Consider the following 16,430-nt stretch of genomic DNA (forward strand, 5'->3'; position numbering starts at 1 on the left):
TTTGAAACAGCCTTTGTATTTTTGTACAGTGTATAAGTTAATAAGACAGTGATGCAAAACATATTTACATGTACATTGTAAGATAATTTGGTGCACAAGTGATGATGGGTTTAGGATAATAAGATACAAAATAATACACAGTCTCTTCCTAGATTGGCTGGAATGGGTGCAGATAATGTACAGGGTTCATCCAGTCATAAAAATCCTTTATAAAACATGGAATTTGAACATAATACGATTTGACACAATACAAAGAGGTGTTAAGGCCTCACTGAAGAAAACAAATCTCAGGTTTCAAGACAAAAGTAATATTACATGATTATAAACTCAAATGTATGAGGAAAAACTCATACTTATGCCAGAAGGTCAGTTTACATGGTATAAAAATAGACAAGAGTCCCTTAGCTGCATCATCTCCCAGTCAGGGACTTTCTCGCTCTTTATACCAGTGGTTCCCAAGTGGTGGGTCGCGGCCCAAAACACATCCTAAATGGACCCTAAGTGACTCGCAAACATGTCAAGTTTGTAAAAAGCAAACTTAATTTTTTAGTACAGTGAATTTCTGGCACAGAGCTTTTATTTTGAAGTGTCGTTTTTTTGCTGTAGAGTGAGTAACTGTCAGACAGCTACTTGAGATGGCAAACTAGCTCAGAGTCATCGCCAGACTCAAGTATGATGCTGCATGAATTAAACTGTGGTACCTCGAGCTAATGCCCCGTTTCCACCAGCACTTTCAGTATGGTACCTTTGGAACCAACAGTAACCCTTCAGACATGGGACCTAGACCCTAGCGTTTCCACTGTAAACAGTACCCTTAAAAGTGGGCGGGTTGTCGTCATTCACTGTATTTCCTTTAGCGGTGACACAGATGGAGGTCTGCACCTTGTTTATCGTCCACAGAACGAGGCTACATGCCGTCATTTTCAAATCAAAATAAAACAGGCTGCAGTGAGAGTCTCTCTCCATGGGATATTTAGAAATAGCAGGTTTGGGTATTTAGTCCTCCTCAGGCAAGCTCAGGGGTTTAGTGTTGGCGGAGCCCACAGGAACGAGGCTCCTTGATGCTTTTTTGGATTACAATATATGCATTTCACATAACCCTGCTGAAATTAATAAACGCTTGAGGATCCACTCATTACTAAAAGTATGTCATATAAAAACTTAAGTGATGGCAATATGGAATATTTAAGATGTGCTGATGGATTTACGTCGTCACATCACTCATAAAGTAACATTACAAGTTAATGTTCCACCTTGAAAGTCGTCGGCAGTCGGCCCAGTGAATTCAGTTATTTTTTCTCAGACTCCAGCAGCTGTGAGAGGCAGCAAAACATCCTTTCATTTTATAGTTACAGTTTACTAATTAAACCCTCCACAGTATGAACAGTAGTTACATGAGCCTCAAAACCAGCCACAACTCAGCCCTGAGCAGAGTGACCGTCCTCTGTTGACCAATCAGACTGCAGTGTTCACAGCTCCACCTTTTAGTACCAGATCTGTGTGCTAGGTACCCCAACAGAGGGGGGACCAAAAATGGGGACGGTACAGAACGGTTCTGTTGGTACCATCCACAACTTTTCAGTGGAAATGGAGAAAAAGCGAACTGAACTGAACTGTACCGTACTGCTCGGTGGAAACGGGGGTTAACAAATAAGGAAAAATCTGAACTGCCTGGCTGGACCAGTTGGAAACCACTGCTTTATACTATTTCATCTGACTTTGTGGCATAAAATAGTGAGTTTTCCCCAGTGTAAGAGCCAAAGCCAGTCACTCCGCAGACATTAATTGTACGCACTATGTTTGTGGCGCTGTACTGATAGTTGGAGCGTTATTGTATAAAGGTAGGAACAGGTAGGACCTGAAGTTTATCGTCTAAACTCAACACAACCAAGGAAGCTGTGGCATCAAACGTGCAAAGCGTCAGCCAAATCAGACCGGGTGAAACATCTCATGTAGCTGCAAGTAATAGGCTCAGCTCCTACACCAATACATTTATGAGTTTAATCATGTCATATTACCACTTTTTTCCTGAAATAGTTTGACTTTTCTCTCTTAAGTTATGACTTTATTCTTGCAGTTTTTGTCTCCTCATTGTGGCCCTTATACTTTTTTTGTACCGTACAACCAGTTATGTTTCCCCACAGGTATTGACAGAATTCACAGGATGTTTGGTCATAAAAATTGGATTAGAGTCACAGACAAATGTTGGCCAAAATGTGGATGAACATTACACATTCTCAAATATATAATTTACAAGATGAATTTGACCAAAGGAACGGTAGCAAACCTCTTTGTAACATTAGTATTTTGAAGACATTTCAGTGCCTGGTGTTTGAAGTGCCAAGTGACATCCTGCCTTGGTGCCTCACGTAACAGTGAGGTTTAATAGGAGTGACTGCCCTCTGCTGGATGATTACTGTCACTAACAGTCTTTAAAACATGTCACTATATTATAGCATACACTTACACGATGTGAACCCTCATTTCAAAACATACACATAAATTCAAGCAGCAATTAAGTGCTTATATCACTGTGTGTGTCCTCACTGTCGCAGCCTGTAGTGTTGATCCAAGAAAACGACGGCCAAGACTCCGTCAACCTCGGCTCGCTGAGCTCAGCTGTTCACCGGCCAGGAAATGAGCATGGCTTCAGCAGGCTGCCTCCATATGGCTCAGTGCAGGAGATCCTCTCTTCAATATCTGATCTGTCAGCAGAGAACGAGCGTGCTCGTAACAGAAATATTGTCCCGGTGCATCTCTGCCAACGCAGTCAGTCATCCGTGTAGTTCACTGCGTGTGGCCCGCTTCAGACTTCCCAGAAGCATCTTACTGCTGACCTGTATGCTCTGTTGACATGGCGCTAACACAGGAGGCCAATCTCTGCTGCGAGCGGACTTGTTTGTGCACAATATTGTATATTTAACTGAGAGATGTTTCTGTGTGTCAAACGGATGAGTCTCACTACTAAGATGCTTTTGGGAGTCTGTCTAGACGGGGATCAATGTACAGCAGGATCTTAACAGAGAGGTGCACTGGAGGATTTGTTTGGGACAGTCTGCTGTTACTGGCTACGTTTGATGGTACCTGTAAAAGAAGAGGAAGCAGCATGAGGAGGGGACAGTGGTGGAGGGAGCAATCCCTTAAGTTAAGGAATACGTCACCTACAAAATGATCATTTGTATATCCTCCACAGTTAACAAAGAATCCAAAACCGGAGAAAACACTCACACAACTCCTAACTTTAGTCTCATTTATCCAGCCGTGTCCTCACTACTTCCCACACACGCTTTTATACTAAAACATTACTATTTAAAAACACTTAAGCATAAACAGTGTCACGCACAGATGAGCAGGAGGGGCAGAAGTGTTTTTAATACTAAGGTTTTAGTGAAAATGCATGTGTTTGGGAAGCACTGAGCATATGACTGAATAATTGGGACTGTGGTTATACTGCATGAGTTGTGTGGGAGTTTGTAAACGGATATTTAGATATATCGTCGCTGCTGTTAAATGCAGATCTTACCTGCCCGGTGACTACCTAGTCAGGGTGCTCAAAACTGAAGTTACAACTAAACACAGAGCAACAACCACAAATAATCTAACAAAAGAGATGACCTCTACACTCAAAAAAAAGGCCAAGACATCCACACAAAAACTTACATTTACTCCACCACATGGATGCTCTATCTTGGACGAGCCCCCATTTGTTACACACCACCCTTGGGCTGCCCCATGGGGTGAACAAAGCTCCATAAATTGACAAATAAATAAGCAAACAAGACAACAAAAATCCCACGCTGAGAGGCAGCAGGACCAGCAGTCCCCACACCAGAGGCCTCGCTCTTAATTACCTCCTCCATGCCAGGTGCACTGCACCTCGTTAAGTAATGCAGCACACCTGGGCAGGTGTACGATGGAGGGAAAAGGGACAGCAGCACAGAACACACACAGCCGTAACTTCAGTTCATTAAGAATTTTCTCTGTTTTTGAATTCTTTGCTTTCCATGGAGGCATGTGAGAAAAACAAAGTCTTCTTCATGAATTCACCGTAACAGTGGGCGAGTAACTGATGAAGTGAACTGAAGTATTCCTTTGAGTAATCAGTAGCACTACAATGTGAAACGCATCAAAATTTTTACTAAAGTAAAAGTACAGACTATTATCAGCAAAGCAGGGGCGTAAATACAGATAGTGCATATTACATTGAATATGACATTTATTATCAGGAGCAGTCTGTTTTTCTCCGACATTTTAGTTCATTTTAGTAACTCTTGTACTTATTTTTCTCCTAATGCAATCATTTCTGTAACCGCTTATCCTGTTGGGGTCACGGGGGGTTGGAGCCTATCCCAGCTGACATTGGGCGAGAGACGGAGTACACCCTGGACAGGTCGCCAGACTATCACAGGGCTGACACATAGAGACAGACAACCATTCACACTCATATTCACACCTACGGGTAATTTAGAGTCACCAATTAACGTGCATGTCTTTGGACTGTGGGAAAATCTGTCCAGACTGACAGCGAGCAGTCATGCCTTTTCAACATACAAGCAGTGGTAAGAAAGGACAAGAGAAAAATGACCAGGAGGAAAAGTAGCAAAGCTTCCAAAACTAGATTCCTTTGGCTTTTTGTTAACAGCTTCCAGCTTATAACTAGTGACTAGCGTGCACTGAGGCCAGTGGTAACGACCTCACGCCACTGCAGCAAAGTATACTTAAAGTTCCACAAGGAAAAGTAGTGATTATGCATAATGGCTCTAAGTAGAGTCGCATTAATATTCAGCAGAATTTTAGTGTAGCTGTAACCTGAAGCTTGAATTTTAACTTCTTTACATACTGCAGAGGAGTTTAATCTCTGGGAAACACATCATATTTCATGTCTTAATCATACGGTTTGTATGTGATAATAACAGTACCCTCTCATTTTGTTTGTTTTTATCATGTTCTGCTTGTTTTGATATGTGTCATACTTTATTATCTTATATGATATTTTATGTTTGTCATGTATTATGTATCTTAAGCACACTGACTTTACGCTTGTCGATTGAAATGCGCTATATAAGAAAAGTTGACTTGACTTTGCAGTCAGCAGTCAAGTATCTCCATTTTATGCAGCTTTATACTTACAACTTATGACTTATATACTACTCCACGACGTCTCAGAGGCAGATACTGTAGTTTTTACTCCACTACATTTGTCGGACGGCTTTGGTTACTTTCCAGATTACACATTTGAAAACCACATATCTCCAGCTGTGTCGACTTTAAATGTTTGTGATGAACTGAGGGATGAAGTGTTCCTTCATGTGTTAAGAATATTCTCCTACTTCTTAATCCAAATAAACTCTTTAAAATCCCTTTTGGATCAGCTGAAAACAGGGCTGTGTTTCTGACACCATGATAACATGACTTTTCAGAGATGTGTTGTTCTAACAGCACAGCCTTTTACTTAATTAAAGGATTTGAATGCTGTACCCACCACTGACTACAGCTCTTCAAAATGGAGCTCAGCAAAGCGGAATTTATACTTCTGCATTTAATCGGCGCTGTACCTATGGCGTAGGCTCTGCGTCGACGTAAAGCCTACGCTGTAGCTTGACGTGCACCTCTCCAAGGAATGTAACTACATGTCGCGGCGACGCAGACCCCCTGTTTATTTTTGTACGCTGAAGTCATTTCCCTCAGTGGAAACAAAGCTTTTATTTACATTAATTTCACAGATAAGAAACAATAAATCATAAAGACAATAAAGCCTCCACTAAAATATCATTTTAAGTCTTGTGTGTGATTTATCCTGGCTTCATATGAGCAGAGGAAAACTCTGCTCTTCGCTATGCTAATTTATACAATGTAAAATTCCATAGGATTGTGCTAATAATGTTAGCATGTTATACTTGTTATACTTACTAAAACACCTTTAGTATAAGACAGTTGTTTTGTCGGTGAACCTCGTGAGTTGTAATGGAGCCCTAATTGACTGTGGATTCATCAACCTCCTTAACCCTTTCGAGATGGGGGTCCATTCACCAAAGACTTCTCACATTTATCACACACATTTCATTCATTCATGCTTCTGCTTCGCTTTTTTGGCCAAAACCAGACAGTCTCTGCCACATTCTTGGCTGTGCTTAATTATGGGCTTGTTTTATATATGAATGCACCCTCCCAGTGTTTGCATGCTCTGGACTCTGTGTACCATGTAGTGGAGTAGTTAGGTATAAGTGTACTTTACTTGAGTATTTCCATTTCATGCTACTTTTGAGTAGTCCACCACTGAGAAAGGAGCACATTATGATTCATTAGTAATTTTATACTACATTTATTACTGATTAAATATCTTTATAATGTAAACTGTGTATGTAAATGTAGTACTCCTTACTGTTGTTACGCTGGTGTAAGGCTTCATCTCAACATTTTAAACACATATCCCTAGTGGGAGTGACTCTGATGTAATCACTTATCTTTTGTCCACGTAGCTGTCCTGAACCTTTTCAAGTCTGTTCCTGTCTAATCTGATCTAAGCTAATGGCTGAAAATGTCCCCCCAAACCGGTTTGAGCCATCACACTCTCTTCTTTCTCTTGACAGGCTTCCTTTTTCTTTATGTCTGTGTGTGTCTACTCACTCTCCGTTGTGTAAAGTCAACTCAGTCAGCTGCTCCTCCAGCGCCATGATCCTCAGCCCGATGTACCCAGACACCAACAGGAGCAACACCATCCTGCAAACAATAATGACGTAAATGCTTTGGGTTTTACCGTCAGCCACAACAATGCACTTTCACTTAGTGCAGAGATGAATCACACCCAGACAGTCTTAGATGGGTACATACTGTGAAGTCATGACAATAAGATATCAGTAAATTGTATCAGCATGGAGCCTGAGTGAACATTGTGTGATAACATTTCTATAACCGCATCTCCAGGATTAGAACATTTTCTTTCCCTTCCAGCCAATCCAGTAAGTCAACATACCAAAATGTGCCTCAAGATGTATGTTTCACACACAAAGCTGCGCTTCAAAAATGTGTACAGCATGTGGGATCTGCAAAGTATGAAAACCCAGTTCTGCCAGTGTAACTTAAAAAAATGACTTAGTATCTCAAAATAATAACTTAGTATCTCAAAATGATAAGCGACTTTCTCAAAATAATGACTTAGTATCTTGATATAATGAGCACCTTTCTTAAAATAATGACTTAGTATCTCAAAATAATGAGCAACTTTCTTAAAATAATGACTTAGTATCTCAAAATAATGAGCAACTTTCTTAAAATAATGACTTAGTATCTCAAAATAATGAGCACCTTTCTTAAAATAATGACTTAGTATCTCAAAATAATGAGCAACTTTCTTAAAATAATGACTTAGTATCTCAAAATAATGAGCAACTTTCTTAAAATAATGACTTAGTATCTCAAAATAATGAGCAACTTTCTTAAAATAATGACTTAGTATCTCAAAATAATGAGCACCTTTCTTAAAATAATGACTCAGTATCTCAAAATAATGAGCAACTTCCTTAAAATAATGACTTGGTATCTCAAAATAATGAGCAACTTTCTCAAAATAATGACTTAGTGTCTCAAAATAATGAGCAACTTCCTTAAAATAATGACTTAGTATCTTAAAATAATGAGCAACTTTCTCAAAATAATGACTTAGTATCTCAAAATAATGAGCAACTTTCTCAAAATAATGACAGTATCTCAAAATAATGACTCAGTATCTCAAAATAATGAGCAACTTCCTTAAAATAATGACTTAGTATCTCAAAATAATGACTCAGTATCTCAAAATAATGAGCAACATTCTTAAAATAATGACTTAGTATCTCAAAATAATGAGGGACTTACTCAAAATAATGACTTAGTATCTCAAAATAATGAGCAACATTCTTAAATTCTTAGAGAGCAGCAGAGAGATGGACAATGGTGGAAGAAGTACTCAGATTTTTAACTTCAGTAATGGCTGCAAATTCATAACATAAAAATACATCACAAGTCAAACTATAGAAGTAATATCAGCTAAATATACTAAGGATTAAAAGTGGCAATACTCATCATGCAGAAAAATGTCCCCATGCCAGTGTCATATTATAGTAAAGTCAAAATTGTTCTTAAGCACAGTGCTTGAGTGAATGTACTCAGCTGAAATAACAGTACTCACAGCATAATGCAGAGGTAGGCGAGAATGCTGGCGTTACTACCTTCTCTGAGGAAAGAGAGCGGTGTGACCCTCTCAGTGATCCTCGAAACCCATGATACAGCTGGTGGAGAGAAAAATCACCTTGTTATTCTTTAACGACCCTTACCTCTGTGCCTTATGGGTAACTTGAGTAGATATTACAGTCTGTGTGTGTCTATTTGTGAGCTCTTACACAAACGTCTGTCGTCGTCATCTGTTGAGGTGTTGAGGGTGGAATATCGTCTTGTAGGACCTGGAAGGACACAAATATGCATTGGTGCATTCAATGATACTGCTAAGACTTACAGTAGTATCTTAAATAGAAAAGTGTAATTAATCAACTAAAGTAACTATTGAAAATAGAGCAACATTAAACAATTATACATTACTCTATCACAAGCTTCTCCCTGTCTCTCCCATCTGTTTCTCACCTTCACCAGGCATCAGAGGAAAGCCGTTGTCAAGACAAATGCTGTTCTGTCTGCTCAGATCACGATCCACGCTGTCCTCCAAACTGGAATAACTGGAGGCCTGCAGACAAGGACAGAGACGCTGAAGGTTAAAGTCTCTGTCATCGTGCATCATGCATTCATATTTCCTAAACGACAACCCTGAGTCTCTGAAATTCTTCTTTTGGTTGAGTTAAAATGGCAGCAAACATACTTTGTCATGATCAGCTTCGTTTTCTGCAGCGGAGACATGAGGGCTGCACTCCCCCTGTTTAAGACGAACATAGAAACATGAGTTTAAACTGAAAACTGACCCTTTATCTTAAGAAATGATGACTTTATAAAGAGCACCTACTGTACCTGTGCATTTGAGCAGAGACTTTGGAGGAGTTTATAACACATCTCACGGTGCCTCAGAGACACAAATGTGTACTGAAGACAGGAAAAGAAGCAGGTGAAAGGGTTAATCTATGTGTACACTCAATGTTAAGGAATCTAATATGAAGTTTTAGCTTGACAAGCTGTTAGTTTTACTGCAGGAAATATCACACTTTTCCTTCTTTTTAATTCTGTTTTTCTTTTTACTGATTGGTAGTGAACACTAAAACTACTGGACACATTTGAGTCAAGATGAATTTATGATTGTTATTATTACTTGTTTCTAAACCTGATTAATAAAGACATCTCCACTACTACTGCTACTATTATAATTACATATAATGTTTAATTTAAAAGGAACATAACAGTGGCCAGCATTTACAGTCTTAGCAAGTTGCACTGCCTGTCTCTAAACGAGCCATTGTACAATACACAACATACAACACATACAAAATGACACAGAACATGAATTAATCTGATTTGATTAATTTCAATCTCTATTTCGAGTCCTGTGGTTAAGGAGTTCAACAACACCGACGGACGCTTGTTTACAGGAGGTCGAATTACAATTCCCCACAGATGTGTGATGTGTTATTGAGCCCAAACCCCCCAGAGGTTTCAGCATGTTTCTGAGCACTTTTGGAGGCTGGATATGTCGGCATTCAAGTTATCTAATATCACATTCAGTTGCCATTGGTTTCCTACCCAAAACTTTAATTCCACAGTTATACTCGCATCTGTAATGCTAAGATGCAGTCATGTCAGTGTGTGTTTATATAGCTCAAAATCACAAAAACATTATAAAGTGAAGGAAAATGATGGGACATAGATAATGATCAATACATAAAATAAAAACTGAGGCTTAAAATAATAAACTTTTAAAGTGTGTATTCTGACCTTCTCTCCATCAGCAGTTTGAATAGACAGCATGGATAAAGCAGAGTTATGTTTCTTCACCCCACTGACGCTGCACGCAGAAAGCACCACCTGCAACATGTGGACAAAATATAGGAGTCTGATTGTCTGCACACGGCTCTCAACATGGAGGTGGCTAAACTGGTGGCTAGCAGCTAAGTGCTAGCAACACAAACAGTGCTAACAACAGTGCTGACACTGTAATTAGCACTGTTATCGCTCTTCACTGTGCTCATATCGCTGTATGAGCACAGTGAAGAGCGGTGGAGATTAGCTAGCCAGTGGGATACACACACAGGGACTCACATGCAGTAAAATGCATGTGCAACTGGACCGACTACCCAAACAAAAAACAGTGAGGCTCAGATTACAACACTCACAGAGGGAGCGTGACTTTACTATTTGCTTAGGACACCATTACTCAAATATGTATCTACATAGCAAATAGCTTTTGGATGCTACATTAATGCTCTGAACGTCACCTTTATATGGAGGACAAAAAATTACTTAAGTACTAATTAAAAAGACAAGAAGGAATAAATACATACAGAAATAAATACAAAACATTATAAATAAATACAGGAATAAATAGGTAGATATGAAAATAAATAAATAAATAAATGTATGACTAAATACAAGAATAACTAAATAAAAAAATACATGTATAAATAAATATGGAAATAAATAGATATATACATAAATAAATGAATACATGTTAACTAAACATTAATAAAAATAGATAAATCCATGATTAAATTAATAAATTAAATATTAAATAAATTAATTCATAAATAAAACAAAGTTGATGATCAAACAGGACATAAATAAATATCTTAAATTTATTTCCAAATTTGTGTACAACCAGATTTATTAATTTTTGTTATTCCCTACCTGTATGTTTGTGAGTTAGGAGGTCTCATTCATTTATGCATTCATTTATGTATTTTAGTCTTTATATTAGCATTTACTTATTCTTTTATTTATACATTTCTGAATTAACTTATTTATTTCTGTATAATATTTATTTATTTATTTAAACATTTATTCAAACATTTATTTAAAAAAATATTTAATAAAGTATTTAAACATTTATTTATTAATGGATAATTATGACATTTTTAACCTTTCAACCCCTTTAAAAAGGACATTACAATCATATTCCACTTTTATGTGATGTGGATAATCAAGATAAGGAACCAGCCTTTAATTTTGTTCACTATCCAAAGTCCTTAAATAATTTCCCTCTGTGAAGTCTTTGATTTTAGGGTAAAAGCCCAAATGCTGGAGATGAAAGTAAATCCCCAGGATAGCTAATGCTAATGTTGACTGCTTCTTCTACAACTTCTGGGACATGTAAGTTTAAAGTCTGCTCTGCCAGAGTGAAGTGTTCCTACAAAATTAAACACATACTGGTTTAATTGGCACCGCTGGTATGACATGTCAGTGTTGAATAATTTCACCAGTGTGAATTAGGCTTCACCTCAATGAGTCTGAGCGTGTTACCTTGGTGTCTTTGAGCAGCACTGACGAGTGGAAACACACATACTTCTCAGAGACAAAGATTTTTCCGTGATACAGCACCTCCTTCTGCAAGGCACAGGTGAATGCTACAATAGACACACACACACCATTTAAAGTTGTGAGGAAGATGTTTCTCTAATAAAAAAGGAAACAGCAATGTCACTGAGACAAAAGAGACATGACTGCAGAATCGTGTTGCAGCTCCTGTTTTACTGTGCAAACAAAGTAGGAAGCGCTTCATCACACACCAGGGACAAAGGGTCACAGTGTAACATAATCTCCATAATCAATATCAAGGAATAAGTAACAGACTCTCAACTCACTGTGTGTCAGGTTCTCCCCCTCAGGAATCTCTTGGAACAGTTTGTGGAAGGTTTTGTTCTGCTTCAGGAAGCTCTGTCAGTGAAAAATAATGTTACAGAGGACAAATTATGCTCATGTTCAGATTCAGGTTGGGTTTCTACAATAAAAGGTGCTTCTGCGCGTCTGTGTCTTCTGTCTTTGCCCCTACATTCATGTGTTGTCGGAATAATCGGAAAAACTAGTTAACAAAATTCACGTGAAGTCGGAACAAGAACTCGGAAAGTCGGCGGAAATTTCAGTGAACAAGTTGTCGACATATATGTAGATACATGGCAGACAAAAGAAAATGCTTGGTTGATAGTAACAAACTTCATATTAATCAAAATACTGCATATCAATTTTATGCTCACAGGTAATTTGCAATGCGGTATAAGGTCGTAACTGGTAGTTAGTGTCCACGTAGAGTGACCCAGATTAAATGCAAAAGTTACAAAAGTTATTTATTAGCATTAGTGAGATGAAGGAATGTCTCGGAAGTCTCAGAAAAAATCACTTTGTATTATAAAGCTTCTAAGTGTTATCAATGCTCTGATCCACATCTTATTTGTAGCTTCCACGTTATTTCACGTAACGACTTTAAGCTTATGAACACACAAAAGTCGGCGGGATGACTTCCCAACTCGTGATAGACCATCCTAGGTGGACATGAATGCTGCATGCTGCTTGGCGTCCCTGCACCATGACTGTAGCTGGAGCAATGACCGTCAAAAATCACTGATAAAATCTTCTAAACCAAAATCTTCATAACGGGATACACTCCAGCAGGAATATGACCCGAAATCAGAGAGAAATGGAGAACAACTGCAACCAAGATTACAGGTGTCCCTGACGCTAGCATGTAGCTACATGTAGCAGTGTAGGCTACGTCATGTAAATACTTGCAGTGACAACCATATAAAGAAATCTGTCACGAGCTAACGATGTCAGCTTGTCCCGAAGAGAAGAAACAGCTGGAAACAGAGTATTCAGAACGGTCTGAGGCCTGAGGTTTTAGCTCACAGGGATAATTCTATGTATGCTTGCCTCTTCATTTAAACTTTGACTACGTTTAATATGAACATCTGACACTGTAACATTACGTGTATGCCAGAAAATAAGGAAACGCATACCAGGTCAATTTTAAAAAATACTAAACTGTGTGTTGAGTGATAATAAGGAGCAGGCTTGAGATTCGTTATCTTAAATAATTATCTTCAAACTGATTGAGAACATGACAACACAACAGTGACATACTGCGATCTTGCTAGCAAACAACTGCTAATTTACATGTCCAACAACATTATTATTCATCAGGAGTCCTGTTTCTGTCTATCTGAAGAACATAAGTCCAACATTCACTCAATTTTAGCTTAATTTTCCTCCAACTCCTGAGGGAAATACCTGCTTTTTAAGCTGCTAAATGCTCCGCTAAAGCTGGTCTCAAACTGTGCCTCGATGCTGTTTGGTGCTGATCAGGTCGTGTAAAGTGTGATTTAAGAGCTTTTTCTCTCTGCTATGTGAGCGCTGAGAGTGAAACAAAACAATAAAGTAGGCCGGACAGCTAAACAATGAGCTGAAACTCCCTATAAATCTCCGTAAAGCTGAGGGGAGCTGCAGATTCAGGTGATAATTCTCTTTAGGTAAATGATAACAGACCTTCACACTGTTTTCACATCATAAGTTGATGCATTGTTATTATAAAAAATATACATTATGGCCGCTTTATTCTCCCTGTGCTGCAGCAAAATGTGATAAAATATGGATGTTGTAAGTGAGCAGGATGAGGTGGAGCAGACTTACACTACTGTTGATGAGCCCATCTAATCGTTCAATGCTCTCCTCTGTTATTGTCTGCTTCCTGGGGACACAAACACGAGAAATTCACCCTACTAACTAGATGACATATCCAGACTTTGTCTCAGTCTAAGATTAAAACTTCAGTTTTTTTCTTAATCCCTGTCTGGTGTTGAGTATACCTGAGGGCAATGCTGGAGTTGAGGCTGTGATTTAGCGCCTGGATCTCCAGTCGGGCATCGTCCAGACTCTGGCTGTGTTTGGATTTCCTACTGCTAAACCTGCTGCTGCCTCTTCTTACGCCAAGGACCCCGACTCCATCCAGACAGCTGTCCCAAGAGACCGGGAGATAAATGTCAGACTGATGATCCGGCTTTTATATGACACACACAGGTAGGACGGATATAGAACAACATAAAGTAAAGAAAAAATACAAAAAGAAGAATGGGTTTCTTCACGGTGGGAACATCAGTAAATGTGCTGGATTTACTGAGTTCACAGAGTGGCTGAAAACAACTCCTGCGTGCTGATGGTAAACATTTCATTATCTTCACTTTCATTGTTTACATCAGGCGAAGTCTGATTTTCCACAGAGATTAATGCAGTTCATTCAGAGGCACAAATAATTTCTCACATTGAGGAGCTTCAACTGAGTGTCAACAACGGTGTTGAAGGGAATATACTGTTCTTGTTTGTTTGTAAATCCAATCTAATATCTCTGTCAGTTTGAACTGTTCCTTTGTGTTACAGCAGAGGTTAAAGGAATACTTTACCCTCTAAGTGTTTATTTGCATATCAATTACACATCTGTTTTTCTTGCATGCCTTCACGGTGAACAGAGAATCCAAAGTCAGAGAAAATGTTTGATGAATTGCTGTACAAGTGGGTCATGTTTAACAGCAAAACTATATGAAAACATCTGTTTATAATCTCTTAAACAACTCGTGCAGTATAATCCAAGTCTCATTAATCCAGTTGTATGCTCAGTACTTCCCAAACACATGCATTATGGCTAAAACCTGACTACAATGCCTCCATTCAATGATAAATAATGGCCATTAAATGAGCTAGGAGGCAGGACTTCAATGGAATGCATGAGCAGAGTGCAGGTGTGCGTGAGACTTTTTATGTGGAGGTGATTTAAATCGTGAGGTTTTCGAGAAAATCCATGTGTTTGGAAAGTATTGAGCAAACGACTGGATAAATGAGACATGGATTACACTGCACGAGTTGTTTAAGGGATTATAAACAGATGTTTTCATATAGTTTTGCTGTTGTTACACGCGGCCCCCATTTACTTCAATTCATCAAGAATTTTCTCCGTTTTTGGATTCTTCGTTCACCATGGAAGCATGCGAGAAAAACAAAGTTTTTTTCATGAATTCAAGGTAGCATAGGGTGAGTAATTGATATACAAATTGCCATTTTGAGGGTGTCGTATTCCTTTAAGAGTGTCCAGTTTTGTTGTGGTTGGTTATTTTTGCCCTCTTGTTTTCTCTCACAATGTGCTAATGCTTCTCCAGCGGCCATGCAGTCGACGCCAAAGCAGCTGACCTGTATCCCAACAACACTGGGGTCGGAGCCACTTGCTTTAATACCTACTTACTTAATACATGCTTTAAAATGGCCTGAATCACAATCACTGAGTCCATGGACCATAAAAGTTTTCCTCTACAGGTCAGTCCTGTTGTACTACATGTAGTGCTCTTTCCTCTGCAGTGAGTTACTGATTTACAACTGATCAATTTGAGGGTTATCTATTCCTTTAAACTAGCTCCAAACTCCCTGAGGAACTTATTTGAATACAGCCTGAGTGTATTTTCTCCCTCTGCCTGGGCTAGCTGTCAGCTTATCAGACCTGTGGTTAGTCTGCAGTCTCTGGGCAACAGAGAGGATCTCTGGAGAGTGGTTTCACTTTTGTAAGCCAGCAGCTACAAACACTGGATACACAACAAGAATATCGAGCACACCTGATGCTTTTTAAGTGACGCACACTGTTGATCAGCCGAGATGAAGAATGAAGGATGTGACAGGGACAGAGAAAGAAAAGCAAAACATGAAGTATTTATACTCACACATTGCTGTCCAGTGAGAATCTCCTGCTTTTCAGACTCATGATGGACAATAAATACTTCCAGCTCACACACATGCACACACTCATACACTTTCACACGCAGTGAAAGACTATAACTGCAGCTAAAATTTGAAAACTCATCGAAACACCTCTCATGTGAGTCTTTGGCTCTGATTCCTTGAAGTAACTTTGAGGCAGTGAGAGGCAGGTAAGAAACAAAAGGTGATCACAGCCTCCTCTTTAGGATTGGCTTCTTCTAATTAAGTCAACCAATCAGCTGCGAGGGGCAGAGGTTTTCACTCAAACTAAACAAATCAGTGAAGGCAGGTGGAATGGCCACACGTCGTGCGCAGCTTGTGCTCCTCATGGCAACGGTCGCTATGGGTGGCACTACCTATCGTGACCTTTTGACACACAGACACATGCGCCTTTAAGAACACGCACGCACTATGACAAAGGTATGCAGGGACAGCCGTCATCACAGTCACACCATGTAACCTGCTCAGCCTGCACAGATAGAGATCAGAGAATGATTTTAGGCCTACACCACAGAGACATAACATGACATAACATGACACAGCTAAAATAATGGTTTACGAAATGTATTCCACTAAAAATGTAAAGCTCCATATAGCCACAAACATTACATTCAATTTCTTAAAGATAGTAAGAATATATAAAACATAATCAAGGAATGGAAATGTTTGTTTTTGTGCATAATATCACAGTTTTTGCACTTATGTCTCCTGTACATGCACAGCAGTGTGTTGTA

The 16,430-nt window shown here is 39.0% G+C and overlaps 1 protein-coding gene across 1 annotated transcript; it reads right to left on the reverse strand.

Annotated features, from left to right (window-relative positions):
• Positions 1-13: 13 nt before the first annotated feature.
• On the reverse strand, positions 14-15,851 carry LOC126382523 (GRAM domain-containing protein 2B-like). Its single transcript, XM_050032431.1, has 13 exons — positions 15,660-15,851; positions 13,767-13,913; positions 13,591-13,648; positions 11,772-11,844; positions 11,431-11,534; positions 9,910-9,999; positions 8,995-9,066; positions 8,849-8,902; positions 8,617-8,716; positions 8,379-8,438; positions 8,168-8,267; positions 6,628-6,720; positions 14-3,084 (listed from the first exon to the last, which is right to left on the reverse strand). Exons 1-13 carry the CDS (start codon positions 15,743-15,745, stop codon positions 3,069-3,071), a joined length of 1,053 nt encoding a protein of 350 aa, XP_049888388.1. The 5' UTR covers positions 15,746-15,851; the 3' UTR covers positions 14-3,068.
• Between the last annotated feature and the right edge of the window lie 579 nt (positions 15,852-16,430).

Source organism: Epinephelus moara, chromosome 21 (assembly GCF_006386435.1).
Source record: "Epinephelus moara isolate mb chromosome 21, YSFRI_EMoa_1.0, whole genome shotgun sequence".
Taxonomy (NCBI): domain Eukaryota; kingdom Metazoa; phylum Chordata; class Actinopteri; order Perciformes; family Serranidae; genus Epinephelus; species Epinephelus moara.

Excerpts from the sequence above, each read along its gene's own strand:
- LOC126382523 (XM_050032431.1), bottom strand. The coding sequence starts at position 15,745 with ATGAGTGTGTGCATGTGTGTGAGCTGGAAGTATTTATTGTCCATCATG. Across the intron at positions 13,649-13,766 it reads AACTCCAGCATTGCCCTCAG|GAAGCAGACAATAACAGAGG; the intron begins GTATACTCAACA and ends TTGTGTCCCCAG. Across the intron at positions 8,903-8,994 it reads GTCTCTGCTCAAATGCACAG|GGGGAGTGCAGCCCTCATGT; the intron begins GTACAGTAGGTG and ends CGTCTTAAACAG.